The sequence below is a fragment of the Eleginops maclovinus genome, chromosome 3, assembly GCF_036324505.1.
Source record: "Eleginops maclovinus isolate JMC-PN-2008 ecotype Puerto Natales chromosome 3, JC_Emac_rtc_rv5, whole genome shotgun sequence".
NCBI classification, from domain to species: Eukaryota; Metazoa; Chordata; class Actinopteri; order Perciformes; family Eleginopidae; genus Eleginops; species Eleginops maclovinus.
Genome location: NC_086351.1, coordinates 12,342,952 through 12,363,813, shown reverse-complemented (window position 1 = coordinate 12,363,813; position 20,862 = coordinate 12,342,952). Strand labels below are relative to the sequence as shown.

Sequence of the window (20,862 nt, the reverse complement as noted above, 5' to 3'; positions counted from 1 at the left end):
ACACACACACACTGGTGTGTCTTGACTTTCTGATATCCCCATACTGTTTCTTTATTTTCCTTTTACACATGACCCAGTCCAGACTAAATCCATAAACACAACATGCGTTAGTGATTGTGGGTTCATGTGTGTGTTCATATGTGTGTGTGCTGCGAGACAGGGACCCCATGCTGCATTCCAGCGCCATTAGAAAATTCACATAGCTCCAATCACATTTCACCAAGAAACAACATTTTCCAAACAGCTCCTAATTGTAAGCAGCAACAGATCTCATCTATATGTGATTTTTATTTGTTTTCATGGGTTTTGTGATGAACACACATTTATAATTGGCTCTCATGAGTTTAAAATACAGCCTGCTATTTAATGGCTGTGGTTAGGGGACACATACCAATGAAAGCCGCACAGTCACATAGAAACAGACAGGCATACATTCAAGTGCTGATTAGAACAATGTGAAACTGAAGAGAGGCACTTAATGGATTCAAGCCACCACTGCCAGATGCAGCAAAACTGTGTGATCATGAGAAAAGACAGAATAAACTCATGCTGCCCAGTGGAAAGCAACTTCGGCTGCAGCTTAAGTTACATTTCATTGTATCATTTCTTTTTTTCTTTATTCATTAAATATTTGACCTATTACCGTAATTTCCGGACTATAAGCCGCTACTTTTTTCACACGCTTTGAACCCTGCGGCTTAAACAACGATGCGGCTAATCTATATATTTTGACGGGCTAACGGCTAACAGGCGGCGCTCTAGTAGGAAACGCAAGAGCGAGACAACGAAAGAGAGACTGAGAAAGTGTGTGATGAAGCCATTCTGAGGCTGTTCAATTCAGACACTATTTGGAAAAAAGCGGTAATTAAAAATGTTTAAAATCTTTCTGTGTAAAACAAAAACTAAAAATATATTCACAGTGACAAAAAAACTGTGAACCACATCAAATAATCTTATTTGAGAAGCAACTAACTAGCAGCACCTATCAGTGGTGAGAGCTGGGGTAACCTGCTGCAGGCAGTATTGGACTAAGCTGGTGGAAGTGCACTCTTGTAGTGATTGCTTGTCATTTACTGTGTCTTTCCTCTCTTGCGTATTTAAGAAGAAAGGGACTAATTGAATCTGAGAAAGGCACATCTGTTTCTGCCTTTGGCTGCAGTCACTGAGTCCCCCTGAAACCACAACATTAAACATTTAGGCCCTGTCCTTCTTCCCCTGGGGTTCGCTATGAGTGTGTGGCTCTCTGTGTGTACTGTATCGAAAATCCTGCAAAGAGAAAGGACCTCAAGATGTGGATTTTTGTGGGGCAGATGGAGAGGTACGGAAAGGGGTAAACAGAGTGCAGGAGGAGGATGAGGGGGGAGTGATAGAAAGAACAGGGAGGACAAAGGATAGTGCATTAGGCCTTAAACCGCAATCTGTGAAAGCCATCAGAAGCAAGGTGTGTTTTAGCAGAGGGAGAGAAACAGGACCACTGCAGTCCCAGTCCGGATTCCTCTGTCCAGCCTGCTGCTAGAGTTTTATAACCTGGAATCCAACCCTGCTCCTGCCATGAGGGTTGGTTTTTGATACAGTGGTTGTCTCTTCCCGTTATCCTCACTATTTGGTTTGCTCTCAAAACCACTATATGACATGAGACTGATATGTGGACAGGGCACCTTTGGGGTTAAGTGTGTGTGAGAGTGTGAGTGCGCACATGGCTGCACCAAGGGCTAAATCAAATAACAGCCCACTTTCCTTTCCCTGTCAATCCCATTTCCTTAAGTACAGGAAAGCTCGCCTGCCACTGTTGGTTTGAGGTGAGCGTGTATAGAGACACACCGAACCATAACCACACACAAACGGACTGATACACCAGTTTGTGCACTCTCATATACACTACACTCATTGATGGCAGGTATCGTCTGTAACTGAGCTGCTTCGGTGGATGATGTCTGTCCTGGGCTGTGAAAACACAACCTCCATCCAGAGTTTAGACAGACTGTCAAGCTGTCACTGGCTGCCTGCCCTCACTGCCTGTTTGGCTGCAGGGGACTGGCCTCCATGATGAGATGCCAAAGGTCAATGGCACTCAGTGGAAAATGAGGCGGCTTGAGAAATAGAGGATATCTTAATTCTTGGATGCATGTGTGTGATTTTAAAGCTGTTTGGTAACTCTCCAGTTACGATATTTATTGTAAACATTCATTTTTGGCCTGGAAGTACATCTTTCTCACTGAAGACAGTGGCAGTCGGCCGTTCCTAATTGGGGAGGATTTGATTTGGTGTATCAAAGTGATCCTTGATTATTTACACACACTTTGCACCAATTTTCTTTGTCTTTCGAAAAACAAAACTATATGCCTAATAGTAAAATATAACTTGCACATAAATGTAACATAATGTATAGAGTATTGCTCAAAGGAAAGGAAAAGGTCCAAATGTATTCTAAATTTCCCTTGTAAGATGAAGAGGGCAAACTACAAACAATGGTCACTAAATATATGAGTAGCCATAGAGCCAAGAACCTAATGATCCACCTAATGACCCCTCGCCACCACACACATGCAAATCCCTGACCCCGACGTGTTCCTGTGTCTGTAACTCTCTATGCAAGTTGTGTGATTGACAGGTAAAACATTGTCAGTTTTTGACCTCTGACCTCATGGCTGAACCTGAAATACACCCGGAGGCGATCTGACCCCCTTCCGATACACAGCTGACCCCAACCTTAACTCCAGCCTTTAGCCTAAACCATAGTCTGCCTATTGGCCTCCATTGCAACAGTATGGAGCTATATCAGGGTCATAAGTTTTGATCATTCAACATTTTTTATCCTGAACTTTGAAAAATACTATGATGTATTCAAACCAAAAATAAGTAATCAAAATATATTTTTACGTTGAATATTATTTTGATTCAGTTCAGCAATTTTTTGGAATAAAATATTTATTTTCATATTTCACTTTTACACATATTTTGATATTCGAATCCTTATTGTTTTCAGTTGCAAATTGTACGTTTTCAGATTCAACATTTTTTTTCTGTTTCAAATTTCCTTTTTTTTTAGGTGTCACATTTTATTCTGCCTTCAGATCTTTTTTCACTTTCAAACTTGTGGCACTGATGTTGCTTGGGGGGCGGGGCTTACCAAGAGTAGTTTGGCATCCTGAGTGGCAGTCTTCCCTCTGTAATGTTGCCTTCATGGATGTTAGGTAGCGCGACAAATATAACGCAACACTTTCTACAGACAATACTCCCGTGATTGGTGGTACAAAACTGATACCAGTATCAAAGTTCCGATAAGCGAGCTGTTGAGGATCGTAGATGGCAACAAACGCGGTATAAGAGCAATAAACTGTGCTAGAATGTGAAATTCCGCAATTATTGCGTTTCTCTTATCCACTTCCACGTAGCTCCGTGAACGCAGCATATTATTGGCTTGGCTTTTGCGATGGCGTCAGGTCCACCAGAACAACCTGCAGGCCCCATGGCTGGTACAGTTTATTGCTTTTATACCGCGATTGTTGCCATCTACGATGCTCGACAGCTTGCTTAACGGAACTTTGACGCTGGTATCAGTTTTGTTTTGAGTTATATTTCTCGCACTACCTAACATCCATGAAGGCAACATGACAGAGGGAGGGCTGTCACTCAGGATGCCAAACTACACTTGATAAGCCCCGCCCCAAGCAACATCAGCGCGACAAATTTGAAAGCGAAAAAAAAGATATGAAAGCGAAAATAAATGTGAAACCTGAAAAAACGAGATTTGAAACAGAAAACAAGTGTTTTGAATCTGAAAACATAAAATCTGCAACTGAAAAAAACAAGGATTAAAATATCAAAATTTGTATAAAAGTGAAATATGAAAATAAATATTTTATTCCCAAAAAATAGCTGAACTGAATCAAAATAATATCAACCTAAAACACATTTTTTAAATACTTATTTTTTGTTTGAATACATCATAGTATTTTTCAAAGTTCAGGATAAAAACTTGAACTTTCAAATAAATTGTATTTTTTTGAATGATCAAAACTTATGACCCTGATATAGCTCCATACTCTTCCGGCTTTTATCTCCTGCTGTAAGCTTTCGAATAAATAAACAAATGTGTGACATAATCTTGTATAAAACAAAACCACCAAAGCTAAACGTGGAGTTTAATCATCATCCTTTCCTCTCTCGCTCTCTGTTTCTACAGTAGACTTAGAACATTTAACCTCTATCGGGGCATATGGCAGCTTTAGCAGGCCTTCCAGACGCCTTTGCAGTCCTCTCATAATACTGATCAAACATCTCGGCTCCTTTGAACAGTGTGACTTTACTACTCTGCTAACGACACTCGTCTGTGTGTGTATGTGTGTGTGTGTGTGTGTGTGTGTTTCAGTTCCGCCAGCCAGCTCTCTAATGACAGACGACACAAGTGCTGCACGTCTGTGTGTGTGCATGTTTATATGGTGTGTGTGTGTTGGCAGAAAAGCTATGCCACCCGTGAGTTTCTACTCCACTTCCCCCAGCCTTAGTTTCAACCTGCTGCCCGTTTGTGTGTATTAACTGTACAATGTTTTTAATCCGGGACCTCTGATTTGCTGTAGGTCTGCACAGGGTCTCGCTTTGACCCAGAGCTTGGCAAACGGCTCAACATACACTCTCTAGTCGCCAGTGGAACTGATCAAAAGCCAGAACTTGTGTGTACTACTGTGTGTGTATTTCCTTTGATATCCTGTTTGTGGAATGAAGAACTCTGTTATTATAGCAAAATGAAAAGAAAAAAAGGAGTGGGGGCAAAGAAAAGAAAAGGTAAAAATAAACAAATTCTCATTTTCAGGCTAAACTGTGGAAGCACAGAGCCAGAGTAGTGCTAGGAGCAGAGTGGCTCTAAATTAGGGAGAAAATTAGGTAGTAAAACAGTGGTTTTACAGACCTGCTTTGTATAAAATAGATTTTTTTCTGTTCTAAAAATGCTTGTATATAAACAGCTTTGCACTCCTCCCCTCCTTTGCAGCTTTCTTATGATCGTAGTGAGGTTTTTAAAGATATTTTTAAGGTCAGAAGGTGGAGGCGTCTGGTAAAGTAAGTAGGTGCAGTTGTCTGAACGTAATTTGATTGAATGCTGTATTGTCTGCTCATAGTTTTAGTGATATGGGTTGAGGGTTGAATGTCTGGCAGACTGAACATGCGGATAATGTATTATTATGCTTCGTTCATTCTCTCCCTCTCAATCTTGTGTTTTCTCTCCTTCTTGAGAACTGTAAATCCCTAAAGAATTGATGCGGCAGCAGTTCACTGGCACTCATTCCTTTACCCCCTACTTCAGAATGATGACTTTACCAGAGATGAGAAGGAACGCAAAGCAGGAAAACATGGGAATGGTAGGTAGGAGTACATCGGGGGGAAGCATGAAATGTGTAGGTCAAGATTGAAGAGAAGGGAGGCTGTAATGAGAGGAGCTGGAAAGAAAGTGGAAAAGTAAAAGAATGCAAGCTTGAGAAAGAATTTTGATTGTAACATGGGGAATTGAGTGGAGACGCACTGACTCGTGAGTGTGAGTATTTACCAGGATACTGATTGTTGTCCAGGTCCTGGCCTCCTCTCAGAGTGAAACCATATCCAGGCAAACTGCCACTGGGGGTCCCGGCCGCTCTCAGCTCTTGGCTCAGCGTCAGGCCTTGCATGGCTACGTCTCTGTTGCCGTTGAAGATCAATACTCTGCCTCCACGGTCCTCTCCTCCGAACGGACAGCCCACTGCCACGTCTAAGAGATGACAAAAACACGTATGGTTTAGGCATCAGCATGATTAATGCCCCCCTGAGACAGAAGCAGAGGAAAACAGGTAGAAGAAAAAGAGCTTAACTGTCCTTTACCTGCACTGGGGGAACATGTCAGCATGGTCATTTACCTCTTTTCTGTAATTTCCATTTCTTTTACTTATCTTCTCATCTTGTTTATATTTTCTTTCTGTCCGGACTCTTTTTGAGTTTGAGCTAAATGCTAACATCAGCATGCTAACTTGCTCACAACTAACTTTTGTGTACAGGATTACACAATGCAGAATATAGTGTATATATTATATAATTAATAAGCAAGCTTTAGAGATGTTTACATATTTATTCTTTTCATTAAATTCCTAAGAGAAACCTTAAAGAAAGCCAGGCTATCTGTTTCCACCTGCGTCCGGTCTGTGAGTTTAGCTAATGTCTCCCGGCTCTACCTCAAAACTTGCCAAACAGATATGAGGGTGGTATCAATCTTCTCATCATTAACATACTGCAAGCACCTGTCCTGATATGGAAAGTGTATTATTTTAGCATATAAAAAGGTGCCGGTGTTACCTCCTGGACCTCGTTAATTTCCAGACATTGCTGCGTCCTGTAAAAAAGTGACCCTCAGTACTGTTACTGTCCAAACACCTCTAGACATCCTGTTTGTCTCCGGACCCTCTCTCTCTCAGCCTAAACAACTACTTCCACATGAAGCAGATTGTGGGGTAGTGAGGATAAATGCAACCATGTGTGTGTGCAAGTGTATATAAGAGGCTGTGCGTGCGCACGTCTGTGTGTCTGTGCGTGGGCATGTGTACATAACTGAATAGCTGTGTGAAAAAAAACATCTTACTTTAAGGAAAAAGTATTTGAATAATGTGAAAGTCGCTTATGGGCATCGCTCAACAGCATCCCACACAATGCAGACATCCACAGCAAAACAGCAGAACACCCACTGTGATCACTGAGACCAAAACTATAGGAGATTGTTACTCAGAGAACCGAACAGGCTGATGATGTGTGAGCAACGCAGACAGCCAGGGATGGTTGATAAAAAAAAACTGAATTAAAAACAAAAAGAGCCACATGGCAAATTGAATTAGCTAAACTGTAACATTTATTTCTACAGCTTACACATATGAAGCGATGAAGATGAGAAGAAATGAGTCTGGTTCTGCTTTTATGAAAAACATTTGAAATGGAGTGATGAGGTCTCTGCTATGTGCAGGAGGTAGAGGCTCAGTGTCGTCACAGGCCGAAATGGTATCTGTCAGTGATTATGCACAGACCCAAACGAGGGCACAGGTAAACTGGAACGCAGAAATTTGACTTCCTGCTGAAAACCCTGGTCACAATGTTTCTATGGTGACGCCATAACATAATGCTAAATAATGAAATAATTCCCAGACATGGACTTGGGTTCATTAGATTAACTCTCAACAACTCTTCTCTCTACATGTCACTGGCTCCATCTCCTCCTCAGAGACAGTCACATCCTGACAGACAACCTGATGTGATTTACGGTCCGTTACAGGAGAAAGCTTCAGTATTGATCCAATGGATATTGATCTGTTAAAGCATTTAAAAGGGTGGGACACACATTAACGCAGGCTGTCTTTGAATGAATAAAACATAAATCATCTGGATTGATGTCATATGAGGCCAGGATGTGCACCAGTTCATTTATTTTTAAAGCAGCATTAAACATGCTTTTGCTTTATGGAGCATTTGGTCAGCAGGCAGACTGGTTTGTTTGTGTGTGTGTGTGTGTGTGTGTGTGTGTGTGTGTGTGTGTGTGTGTGTGTGTGTGTGTGTGTGTGTGTGTGTGTGTGTGTGTGTGTGTGTGTGTGTATGTGTGTGTGTATGTGTGTGTGTGTGTGTGTGTGTGTGTGTGTGTGTGTGTGTGTGTGTGTGTGTGTGTGTGTGTGTGTGTGTGTGTGTGTGTGTGTCTTTGTTCAATCAATGTGAGGATAAAACAAACACATTGAAGAGGAATGAAAACTGGGCTGCAGGACAGAAATTCCCAAATGATTTTTATCTTAGGGCACATCTGGTGGGTTAAAAATAACTCCAATCCACACACACACTCACACACACATGGCCTTATCCATGATCATCACAAGAGGAAACAAGTTCACGCAGACAACCTTTCATCGCCACACTTCCTGATTGGCTGAAGAGCTTAAAGCCTTCTCAAGCAGCAGCATATGATAAGATTTCCTCTGCCTGAGACAAAACAGAGCAAGAGGCACAGGAAACACAGAAAAAGATTTGTCTGTCATAGAGTTTACCTGGAAACACCAGCTGAAGATAGGCAGACAAAAACAAGGTAAAGAGGTTCATGCACTCACACACAAAATAAATGAAAAGGATTTTGTTTAATTTCCCATCTCAGTCTCATTTTCCTCTTTGTTATCTCTCTCACTTGTATATGTTTTTAGATGAACTTCATCTGGCTCAATTTCCTCATCTTTCCCTTTTCTTCTCAGTCTCTCTCTGGCTTTCATCCTTTCAACATACCATTGAATCCATCCTGGTTGACGTCTCCCAGCGGTGCTATAGCCGTGCCAAATCGCCCAAAGGTGTGCATGCCGGTGAGGGGAACAGGTTTGGAGAAAGTGAGCGGGGCCAACTGTAGATACAGGTACACCCTCCCCACTTCTCTGGGTTTGCTCTCCATCTCCCTCTCCATGTAGAGGGGCGCCCCAACCAGCACATCGTCGGTCCTGGGAACATAAACTGTAGTGTCAATGATACGAAAGACAGAAGAGAGTATGTATCTAGGGTGACCAAGACATTTTCTACCTACCCATCTCCATTCAGGTCAGTGACAGCCACTGAGTAACCAAAATAGGAGGCCATCTGAGCAAAGGACAAGGAAAGGGCACAAGTATTTTGTAAACCCAATCTGGTTACATCACTTTATTTAAATGTAGTGCATTGGTCCATGGTGCAGCAGTTTACATGTAGCCCTGCAATAGGAAAGACAGTGTTGCTCCTACCTGTTCCCCTGTGAAGTTCTGGATGAAGGTCAGATTGGTGGAGTTGATTATGACAACCTAAAACAACCAGATAGACTGTCAGTAAAAATACAGAGGGATAATGAAACACCAGACTTTTCCTTGAAGCACTTAGAGAGCAAACATGGCCAAGCAGTCTGACAAACAGGCACATGAAGAATGCAAAAAAAAGAGTCATAAACCGCATAAAAAACTTTTATTCTACTCAAACCTCTTTTCTTTTTTCCCCAGCCCTCCCCCACCGTCATCATCTTTGTGCCCTTACCATTTCCCCCCTCATCTTTCCCTCCTTCCTCCCCATTTTAACCCCTATCGATGGAGACACGGTGGGGGAGGCTGAGAATTCCTTCATAAGACCTAAAATAACAACCACATGGAGACAGCCGGGGGCTACACGTACACACACAGGCGGATACACGTTGACCCAATCACAGATGTCTCAAACATATACTAAACGAGGATAGGCTTACGAACACAGACGAGGATGAGGATGTGTAAACACAAATATTAAAACACCAGCTCAAACCTTAACTTTCATTCAACACCCCGAGTTGTCTGATCGGTCACAGAGGGAACCTGATCAGGGTTGACGGCCACTTCAGGGCCAGGCCTCAAACATGGCCACCCTGCATCTCTTATAACGCTCCCCTACGGTGAGCTGCAAGCCCCCTCCTCCATGTACTGTCTGTACAGGAAGGAGCACACTCACCAGCTACAATGTCCAGAAATAAAACACACTGTTGCAAAGTGTGTGTGTGTGTGTGTGTGTGTGTGTGTGTGTGTGTGTGTGTGTGTGTGTGTGTGTGTGTGTGTGTGTGTGTGTGTGTGCGTGCATGTGTGTGCGTGTGTGTGTGTGTGTGTGTAAAGAGTTGCACTGCAGGTTAGGGTTAGGGGTCGTTTGTGTGTGGAGAAGGGTTAGTGGGGTTAGGTGGGGTCACCACCCTCCACATGCAGAGGAAGCTGTGCGTCATTAGGGAGGATTGACACTGTCTGCCCTGGGGACATGTTCCCATAAGAGAACACGAGACACCACAGTTTCCCTGGACACACATACAGTATGTCTCACAGCTATGTAGACAGTTCGTATATTTATGAGCACAGTAAAGGCTGAAATCCTATATGAAACACTAAAAGCAGATGCATCTAGAATACTTTATAGTCTGAGTGTGAGTCTTATCTCACCTAGGTCATAGACTGTCAGACATACATCATTTACGAAATGTCAGGTTTATATAGCATACAGATGGGGGGGGTGGGGGGAACAGTAGCCAGATACTGAAGGATGGAAGTTTCACCAAAAGCCTCAAAAACAGTCAACAAAGCTCTGGAAAATTCTGCATAAACAAAATAAATTCCCTAATTTGTTGTTTTGATGATGGTGGTCGAGAGCGCTGTCAAACACAGCTAAATCTCCCATAGGTTTTCAACTGGGCTGATATCTGGGAGCTGCGAAGGCCATATATAACTCACATCATTTTGATATTCAGTACTATACTTTTAGAGTATTCGTGTACTTTAATGCAACATCTGTCACCTGTATGTAACAATGGTTGCTGCTGGAAGACCAAACAAATGTATTTTTTTCTGGATTTGTCAGTTCATACTTACATATCCAAAGTTCTGTGCTCCTCTTGGGACTCCGGCTATTACCTCTAAGAAACACACAAACAAATAAAGACTTAAATTAGCGTTAGAATGTGTGAGAAAGACTTACAGAGGTTTTTGTCAAAGGCCTGAACCCTCAAATCCCCTACCCAGCCCACCCTGTCAGAAGGACAGAGTGCTGCTGAGTGATTGGGTGCTCTGTGCTTTAGTATTGATTGATGAGTGCAGTGCTAAGGACTTATAGGGACGATCTAAGGGACCCACCCAGAGAGAGGAGACAGGGTCCCCCCTTTCCTGCCCTCCAGCTCTACCCAATGGGCTAAACCACAAGTCTATAAAACAGGACTTCCCAGCACCATCTTCACTCATAACTCCCAGTTAAGACCAGTTCCCCAGTCTGAAGAAGGTTTGGGAAACAAGACCACAACAAGTTTCGTACCACAGCACAACACATCACATCAACGGGCATGTGTAACCTCTTAAGGCTCACTTCAAGACTCCCTGACATGTGTTGTGCCGGAGGGGTTTAGGGCCTATGCGGGGTTGGTATGGGGGTATGTAAACGCAAGTTATCCCGTAAAGATCCCACTAAACGGTGATTAGCAAAGAGGCTCTGATAGACAGGAAATTATGAATGGGAAGCTGAAGCTACATTTTGGGGGAGGATGGTCTCATGCGTCTGACAGAGCTACAGAAGAGTAAGTGTGTGGTGACAGTGTTTGAAGAGAAAGCAATAAAGAAAACTGTTTAAATAGTTTAAAATATAATGTAGCGTGACTGCGGTTGGACACATTTTCTTTCTTCATGTTTTCTTTAATAAAAGAGCTGAATCTTTTGTGTTTCATTCGTGGTGTTGAAACATATATGGTAAGTCACCAGAGTGTGTAGTGGAACAAAATAATATGACTTGGTACAGTTCTAGTCATCATAACTTTTTAATATTTATATTGGCAAATATAAACCCATATGCAGTTTTCCCATCCTGCTCATCTTTCACAAAAAGCTGCTGTGTGCACTCGCCTGTCTCTCATCCCACTCAATATTTCAAGCCCAGAAAAGATTCTGGACTCACTCTAGACCTGAAGAGGTCTGCCACTAATCATTTTAATCAGAGGAGAGGAAATCCCTTTATCAGCAGATCCCAAAAGTCTTGTCCCCTTAGGGTCGCGACCCAGACATACAGAGACGGTTCTCATTACTACTTCTGAGTTCAGACCAAGACACTGTCACCCAGCTGTCCACTCCCTATCCCTCACCCTGTAGCACCCCTCACAGTGGTCCTGGCGCTCAGCCATAGGGAGTTCTAACAGAGTGTTGATGCTTTCAGACGTTGCAGGGTGCCTGCTGATGTTGTAAGTGAGGGATTCATCTGGTGTGTGGTTAGTTGTAATGAATTGTTGGCTTTCTCACCTTGTTCAGAGTCTCCTGTAAACTCCCCCACTGCCACAGAGTAGCCTAGAGAGAAATCGGTTGCACATGATGACACACAGCCTTGGAGAAATAAACTCAGTACGCAATGCTCTGTGTAAACTGTGTGTGTAATGTATTGTGTGATTGCTATTTAGATCATAACGGTGTCAGTTTGTGGGTCTTTGTTTTGTAAATGCATGTTACCGAGGTAGCTGTCGTCGTGTGTGTCTTCAGCAGCTCGAGTGTGTTTCTCTCCTGGAACCCGTCTCAGCACTGCCTTCAGAGAGTAGCCGTTCAGTATCTCGGCTATCCCTGCTGTCATTACCTGACCTGCACAAACACACACACAGATAAATAGATAGACAAAAACAAACACCTTGGGTGTGAGTGGGGTGAGGGAAAAATAAGGGGTGAGGGTCACATCTGTTCACGGCCAGTAGTTTCAGCCTGGAGCACCGCTGCCCTCTGCTATAGAAACCTGCAGCACAGAGCTAACGACACATGCAAGTCTTCCCTGAGGAGAGCTAAAACACATCGTTGGCTGAGGAAAAGCCGGAAAATCCTACATTGTTTCTTTAAAAGAAAACGCTTGTCCGCTCCTCAGCAGGGATTCTGAATTATAGGTGAGCACGCACAAACAACAACTTTCCTCTGCTGTTGAACAAGAGGTCAAACAAACAAATGATTTTTATCTGCAGCTGCCCTCAACCTTCCATAAATCCTCCTTAATGTGTGAGCGCATGTGCACCGACAGGGAGGCAAATATGCCCTCTTAACCCTCCCTCCGACTCCTCTTTCACCACCCTCCCTCTACTTTTCCCTCACACTCCACTATAAGTTTATCTCCCAGAATAACAAATCACTATATCAAGTCGTTATTAAACCTCTATCTGATTAATGAGACACCGTGTTACAAAGTGTTAACACATAAGTCATTGCAGCTCATTTGAAGTGGCCTTTACATCCAGAGATAACAACATTGTATATAGAAGGGTTGAGATTGTTATTAAGATGACTCAGGCTGAAGGCTGAAGATAATCGTTGTATATTAGAGCCCATAAAATCCACGCTGAGTGCTTTTATAAACATTCGGAGGAAGTGTTTTAACTGGAGGAAGCTAGCCTTGCCACGCTGAGGGCACAGAGAGGCAGCAGTCCATTAGGCTGTCTGTGATGCCTGCCAATGCTGACTTATATGCTGGAGCATAAATTACTTAACCATATGAAATAACAGCAGTGATGCCAAACAACAACCCCAAACCATCAAAACATAATAATTGTATAGCAGTTTCTAAATATCCATCACTGAGCCACTTTTGTCAATATCTAGCAAGAGCTTTTACTTTTTTCTTAAACAAATGAAGAGCTGTTAGGTGACGGGTAGGGAGCAGAAAATAAAGGAAAGAGAAATTAGTATGTGCAACTGATAAGTCACTGTCTCTTTTCTCCCTGCAAACATCTGCAAAACTCCTCTAACATATACACACACTCTCACACACCTGGACAGTTGGGGGAGTAGCTCTACACTTCAGCAGCTGAACTCTGACATGATCTTGCTGTGTCTACACCAATTAAAAAGCTTCATCCCTTTACAATCTCTGCCTATCCAGAAAGCTAGCTGACCTCAGCTCTTTTACTGAGCAGAAGATCTATCTTTCTTCTCTTGCAGTGTCTGACTTTCAAGTCTCATCTTTCTCTCTCCCTGCTGCAACTTTTTTCTGTCATCTCCTTAACAATCATCTAACACTCCCGCTGTCCTCCCTGCTCTTTTTCTCTACCAGTCTTTAAATTCTCCCCTGTCCTTCTCACCCCCATAGCCTCTTCCTTTAAAGTTTTCAAGTCTCTCTGCACTTTATCATGGAGCAAAGGGGCAGTACCTCCACACTCCATTACCCCCCGATCAGCTCATTACAGAGCACAAACACCCATTTCCTGTTACACTGTTACAGAAGGCAACATGGAGTAAGTAGTGACGAGGAAAAAAGTGAAGGAAAGCAGTAGGGAAAAAGGGACACGGTTCTTTTCACCTTTTCCTACATAAGTCTCCTGTAATGAAATTGCAGATCTGGCAAGTGTGACTGAGCGCATGTGTGTGAGTGGGCTGTTCTGACTGTTAAACTCATCTCCATTCTTTTCTCTCATTTGATCACCTTCCCATTTATGAAATCATTACAAGAGAGAAACCAAACACAGGCTAAGACACTGTGGCTGCAATTACCTTGCCAGTAAAAGCTCCCAGGTCCTCCTACCACCAGCATTCCTTCCTGGAATAAATACAATTAGTGAGGGTTAGTCATGTGACATATGTTTGCGTCTGTTTCAGACTAAAGGATATAACGTGTGTAAATGTGTGTGCACATGTTGATTCCTGCTGTCATGCGTGTTGACATCCTGGGGAGAATGACAGCTTCCTGTACAGGAGGGTAGAGTTTGACCATGAGACAGAGGCCAAAGTTCACATTGACTATACATTGGAAGAATGTGCATGTGTGCATGTGTGTGTGTGTGTGTGTGTGTCTGTGTGTGTGTGTGTGTGTGTGTGTGTGTGTGTGTGTGTGTGTGTGTGTGTGTTTGTGTGTGTGTGTGTGTGTGTGTCTGTGTGTCTGTGTGTGTGTGTGTATTTGGTCCATTGTGTTCAGAGGCAATGGGTCACATCATGAGTGGAGGCTTCTCTAGGGACAAACTTGCTCTCATCTTCCAAGTGTCCATAAATCTCAGAAGGGAGTCTCGTGTTTTGAAAAAGCCCCTCTTCCTGCTCTCTGACGGGGGACAAGATGTGTGCAAGTGGGTTGTCATGGTGATAGCGTATGACTGTTGCAGCAGTCTTTACCTTGGTGAAATCCACACTGAAGCCAGCCTGGCAGAACCCCTGTCCTTCTGGGTCTGGATCATCTGAAAACCACACAAACATGCATTTCAAACACTTAAAAAAGCATCATGATCTTAACAGTTTGCATTTTCTGGAACAAAGCACTCGACTGATTTTGTAAAGAGCATTACAATCAGATAAAACGCTGCTGGAAAAAAATAAGAAAACTCACTTGACATTAAAATGTAGAACCACTGAGGTGTGTTTCCATGCTGCGTTAAACTGCACATGAACACACAGAATGTATGTGCACTTAATAAATTGTTCTCCATTGCAGAGGCACCCTGGGGTGACGCTTAATGATGCGTAACAACACACGTGCATGTTACCAAAGTTTGAGTTATTGTAATAGTCTGAGCGGTCGTAGATTATTAATGTTAAGATGAAGCGAAACAGCTGTGGGAGGCAGACAAATCTGACTTGCACACTTAATAAAGAAATGCTTCCTCTGCAGCGTTATTCCCCCTTTGAGAACAATTGAGTTTACAATCTGATTACTCTAGTCAAAATTAGTCAGAACTAACATAAACCCAACATAGAGATCTTTAACAAGCTTCCGTTACCAGAGGGAGGCTCAGTATGAATCTGTGTGTATGTGAGTGTGAGCTTTAAGGTTTTTTTTTATGCAGAGCGGATGATGGAGTGGAGGATAAGGGCTGTGTTTGATCTGCTGTTTACGATGTGCCACCTGATAGCCTCCATTTCTCCTTATCGTACTCTGCTGGTGCCTAATATCGCTCTAAAGGGGGAAAGAGGTCGCAGAAAGAAAGTAGGAGAAAAAGATAAAAATTGGAGATGAAGGGGAGAGGGCTAGGAACATCTCATGAATCCCATTTACAGAACCCATGACAGAAAGATGAGGACAAACAGAGAAAAACTCAAGCCAACACATTAACCAGTCTGCTAGCACTACTGGAATACACATTTCCAGAGATAAGATAATTTTGGCCACAATGCAAATACAATATAAGAGTTTTGTCTTTATGCTATGAACAGTTTGTATGGATAGATTTCTTCAGTAGATATTAGTGTGAAGCACAATTGTTTACAGTGAAGTCAGGAATGTTAATTATAGTGGTTTGGAGGAATGAATCTAAGAGACAGATTCACACAAACCCAGCCCAATAAACATCTGCATGGCCAGATTAAGTGAAAAATGTTTTGGTGAACTCCCACTTTAAACTTGAGGCCTAAATATTATGTTTTGTAGGCTGTCACAAAAATTGGTTGCACTGCTTTTAAACGTTATGCAATGTTATGACTGAAACACTGATGCAAGACACGGTAAGTAAGGACAACGTCTGTTACAGCCATGTCCTAATATTCTGAAGGCTGTGGTTAATGTGTGGTCACAATGACAGCAGAGAGAGAAGGAGGGAAGAATAGAAAGAAGTAAAAAGGGCGATGGAGACAGTTTGAGACAGGGCTGCAAAGTGACTCACTGGTCCTGCAAGGTGAGTACTCTGCGTAGGCGCTGAAGTTCTGGACGGCCACATAGCAGGTTCCCACTGGGTCCTGCTCCCCACTCAGCTTCACTGTCCTCCAATGGTAGAGAGGAGCACAAGCCTGCACAACAATAACACTGCTGTTTAAAGAAATACTGACTTAAAAAAGCCCCAAAATGTGTCTGCAAATTGTAATTTTCATCCAAGTATGATACAGGTACATTATATCTGATATTAGATGACGTCATGTTCACTCACCACCACTTTTCCTTTGTGTGTCCTGACAGACGCTCCAAACCACTGGTGAGACTTAAACTCTAGAGGCTCCCTGGTGCCGTTTACCTTTATCATTCTGTTATCTGGAAAGAGAGAGGGAGACCGAGGGGAAGTGGAAAAGACATAAAGAAGAGAATGAAAGAGGCATTTCATAATGATGCCAGTAAAAGCTGATATTGACTGTGGTAATGTGGATACAGGCCTGAAGCTCTGCCCGGGTAAGTGGAAAGCATTTGTCCTTGATAAGCAAGAACAAACAGCCACAGTCTTAAACAGGCCTATAACAAACATCAAAACACCATTTGCCCCCCAAGAAACAGACATTTGTCAGGATGCTGGAAGCTTTTCCTATCAAAAGTAACAACACTTTGGGCTCTAACTGGTTGCTACACACAAACACATACTCAAACACACACACACACAAGCATTTTCCAGCCAATTACCAATAAAGTGTCAGTATGGGTGTGAGTGCATGTGTGTCTTCTCTCAGTTGTATATATTTTCCAGTGTTTAAAAGACCAGCTGGGTCTCTATAGAGCCGTGCAGACCCCTACACATTAAACACCTTCCCTTGGCACATACACACACTTCAATATGCAAACACACACACATACAGGCAGAGAATGCATAGAGGCAGGACTAAAGTGGAGGTTAATTAAAAAGATTACTTGCTATCAGTCTATTTCTGAATAGGTTTCTTACCCACATAAATCATTTGCAAAATAAATAATAGATCTTTCCTACTTCCAGTGTTGCTTCCAGACTCATTGCTGGAAGGAAGTTCTTTTCTCACGATATTTGGAAATTGTGGGTAAAGTTAGTGAATGAGAAATAATGTATTGGACACAGCAGAGGACTGACTGTAATTTGAAGCTCTAAGATTTGTGTTTGAAGGAGAGGTAGATATCTAAGAATAGAGCAAGATCGCTTCATCGAGTTTCTATGAAGAAAATGTAAAAACAATTGTGTTTATTTCTCTAAATAATTCTGTGATTAATGCATGTATATTTTTTGTTTTTGAAGCTGATTCAATAGCGATGGATCAGCAAGAAGTAACAAGACACCAGGTTTGTTTTACTTTAATCATGGACATGCAATCACTATCACCATATCAAGCCCTTTCTCAACCCCCCCAGCCCCTCCACTACGCTGGCATGACTTGACACATCTGCATAACATCACTGAAGCCATATACACACACACACACACACACACACACACACACACACACACACACACACACACACACACACACACACACACACACACACACACACACACACACACACACACACACACACACACACACACACACACACACACACACACACACACACACACACACACACACACACACACACACACACACACACATGTGAGGCTGATGTATGGATATTAACCAGTACAGTGTGCACATATGTTCACCACTTGTGCTGATATCTTTTGAGGGTATATGTGTCTCCTTGTTTGTTTTATACCTGTAATAAAAGGTCTGCTGTAAGTCTGCTTTAGAAATATCCACCGTGGCCACTCTCATCAATCACCCACCTCTTCTAGTGAATACACACACGCATGCACATGACAAAGCTCACATTGGTTCCCTTTATGTTTATTCTTATAGCCCCCAAATCTGAAATTTTTCTACAAACACTTAACACTCAAACTAAGCCCTTTGGTGAAAATAACACATAATTAACTTTAAGGAGAGCCAAGAAAATAGTCCTCAATGAGGTTTACCCTCATCTGCATGGAGCCTTCCTTTAGTTCAGGCTGAAGAATAAAGTCATCTTCCATCAGCTGATCGGCTATCAGCTGTTTCATTTATACTTCAGAAGACATTGATATATCAGCTGCATGGGAAGCACTAGCTAACATCCAATCATATTCATACATGTTTAATAGTGGTGGATATAACAGTTTTCTGGTAAAATTCTCCTGCCAGTATCTCTGCTGCAGCTCCATCCAAAGCCAACAGCTCTTAACTAAGCCTTGACCTTCTGATCCTGTCAACTCTGTTACAATACAATGTGCATGTCTGTAACTTTATCTGAGTTATGTTTACAGAGTATTCGTTGCATCTTAGAATATTGTAGGTCCAAGGTTAACTGTGCAACAAAAAATCTGTTTCTCCTCCATCTGTCTTATTGTGGTCCTCACAAACATGATAGAAGTTCATCACGGAAAGAGATTGAAAGACTGACAGAGAGGGAGATAGATGGATGGAGACCGAGAGAGAGGGTTGGGGAAAGGAGACAGGGATTTTTCTTTTTTAATCTAATAAAAAGCAGACCTCACCCAATCCCCCTTTACTCTGAAGGGGAACTAAATTCCCATGTGTGTACAGTTACCCCCCCGCCTCTTTCTCACTTGTTCTCTCTCTCTACCTTTTGCACACACACTCACTACTCGATGGAAAAACGTGCATCAGACGCACAAACACAGGCTGATTAGACAATTAACCTTGATGATAATATACTGAAAACCATAATCAACATCATGTAAGTTTGTGCCAGTAAACCCGCCAGCCACCTTTTTCTGCTAGATGAAGCTGATGAGACCCACATGTCTTATCTCTCTTATTCATGCAACAGCACATGTGCACTCATATGCACACATATCAGACATATTCATAAAGCCAATGGTTCCAAATGGAGGAACATATCGGGCCACCTATGGCTTTAAAAGGATCCCCTCAGACCTCAGAGAAATGTGCTTTTTAGTCAGTAAAACAATTATTTCTTTCCATGCCCTACGACAAAACCTGTGCAACATGAGTCTACGGACCATGATTATATCCAGAGGGGCCCGCAGGAGGTCTGTCATGAATGTATTTTTGATCCATAACAGGAAAACATTTAAGGAGCTTTCAAGTTACTTACTGGAACCATCAAAAGGTATCTGTCGGCAGCTGTCTGGATGTCCAGGCCAGGGGCAGTAGTAGACGGCCCCAGCCTCCACTATACCAGGCTGAGAGGTGTTTGCCTTGGGAGCCCCAACCAACACACTGATTCTGGTTGGAAAAAAAGAAAACCCAAGGTACATGCAAGACATGCAGGAAAGTTTATATATGCAAACTTGTATACAAAAAGCACAATTTAGTCAATTTCTGTTAGTATAACTCTGTTTTGCTCTGTGCAGTGGAAATCTGAACCATTGCTTAGTCTGTCCTATTACAGTATGTGCAGCTGCAGGGAATAAAGCAGCATTTATTTTAATCTAAGATATAGTTGTTCATCTCACATGATTTAGATTCTATTCTTTTGAGTAAAAATAAGTTTTGGCAGGTTATATTAGAAGTGCAGGTAGTTTAACTCCTGCAGGACCCTGACGGGACAACCTCAGTCCTGACACTCACGTGTTGCTGTCGGAGGAAGCTTGGTAGAAGTCCACAGAATAGCCAAAATAACTTCCACCGGGTCCCTTGTAAACCGAGGGATGCTCAGCGTAAAGGTTAAAACTCCCAACTCCGTTTAGCACCGACAGCAGCCCGAGAACAAACATCACAGCGGAGGAAACACAGTCCCAGAGACGCTCCATCCCCGAAGAACAGCAAGTAGCGCACAATTCCACAAAAATGAGAGGGAACAGGGAGAACACAAAAGAGGGGGAGACAGAGATAGATAGATAGAGATGATTTCCTCAGTGCAGGTGAGGTTTGTCCCAGTTTAAGCGCGCCAACTTGCTGTCACTGGCTCACTGCGCTCCCCCCAAAATGCCTCCTGACACCATGAAACCACTAGGTCTGTCCAGAGTCTCAAGTACGAGATTACACACAGCCGCGCCCCCGCCCTCTCCTTAAAACTTTACCCCCCCCCCCACGCGCACACACACACACACACACACACACACACACACACACACACACACACACACACACACACACACACACACACACACACACACACACACACACACACACACACACACACACACACCACATCTGAGCGCGCAACGGGACGGGCGCGTCACCGTTCCTTTTATGGCAGAGACAGATTTTCTGCGGCGAATTGGGAGTTTCACACAGAGACAATAAATAAGATTAAGTGAGATTAACAGCCACCAAGTCAAATTAGTCCAGAATTATACACAGAAAGCACGCAAATGCAAAGAGTTGTACTTCATAAACCGTACACCACTTTGTTGAGCCATACCAGTTAAACCAGTGATGCATTTCTTCAGTTTGGCATAATATGTTATAGTTTTGTCGGTAGGCTTACTTATGTCGATTTACAGCAGAAATCTCTTGAGGTGTGCAAGTGAATGCAGTTTTAACCCATTTACCGATTCACTCAACACCAGGCGATATTCCAGCTAAACCTCCGAGGAAACATACTTCTCTTTCGTTGAAATAATATCCTGCAATGAACAGTTTGAAGAGGTGACGGGCCAGACCAGGCTTTATTTTCAACACAACGCCCCTATGAACATTTTTCTTATCAAATAATCTATGTTTATGCAGGGCAAAGAGAAAAAGAGGAGAATGTCCCACA

The 20,862-nt window shown here is 42.7% G+C and overlaps 1 protein-coding gene across 1 annotated transcript in view; it reads right to left on the bottom strand.

The window, feature by feature from the left end:
- The window catches only part of itga8 (integrin, alpha 8), a 37,782-nt gene extending 17,751 nt beyond the window's left edge, over positions 1–20,031 (bottom strand). Inside the window, exons 1-13 of the mRNA XM_063879460.1 lie at positions 19,728–20,031; positions 19,252–19,382; positions 16,355–16,455; positions 16,094–16,217; positions 14,613–14,674; positions 14,001–14,046; positions 11,988–12,113; positions 11,784–11,828; positions 10,377–10,420; positions 8,751–8,807; positions 8,558–8,610; positions 8,269–8,474; positions 5,543–5,740 (exon numbers count right to left, since the gene is read on the bottom strand). Coding sequence (XP_063735530.1) covers positions 5,543–5,740; positions 8,269–8,474; positions 8,558–8,610; positions 8,751–8,807; positions 10,377–10,420; positions 11,784–11,828; positions 11,988–12,113; positions 14,001–14,046; positions 14,613–14,674; positions 16,094–16,217; positions 16,355–16,455; positions 19,252–19,382; positions 19,728–19,909 — 1,375 coding nt within the window. The 5' untranslated portion in view covers positions 19,910–20,031. The remainder of the gene's footprint in view (positions 1–5,542; positions 5,741–8,268; positions 8,475–8,557; positions 8,611–8,750; positions 8,808–10,376; positions 10,421–11,783; positions 11,829–11,987; positions 12,114–14,000; positions 14,047–14,612; positions 14,675–16,093; positions 16,218–16,354; positions 16,456–19,251; positions 19,383–19,727) is intronic.
- Between the last annotated feature and the right edge of the window lie 831 nt (positions 20,032–20,862).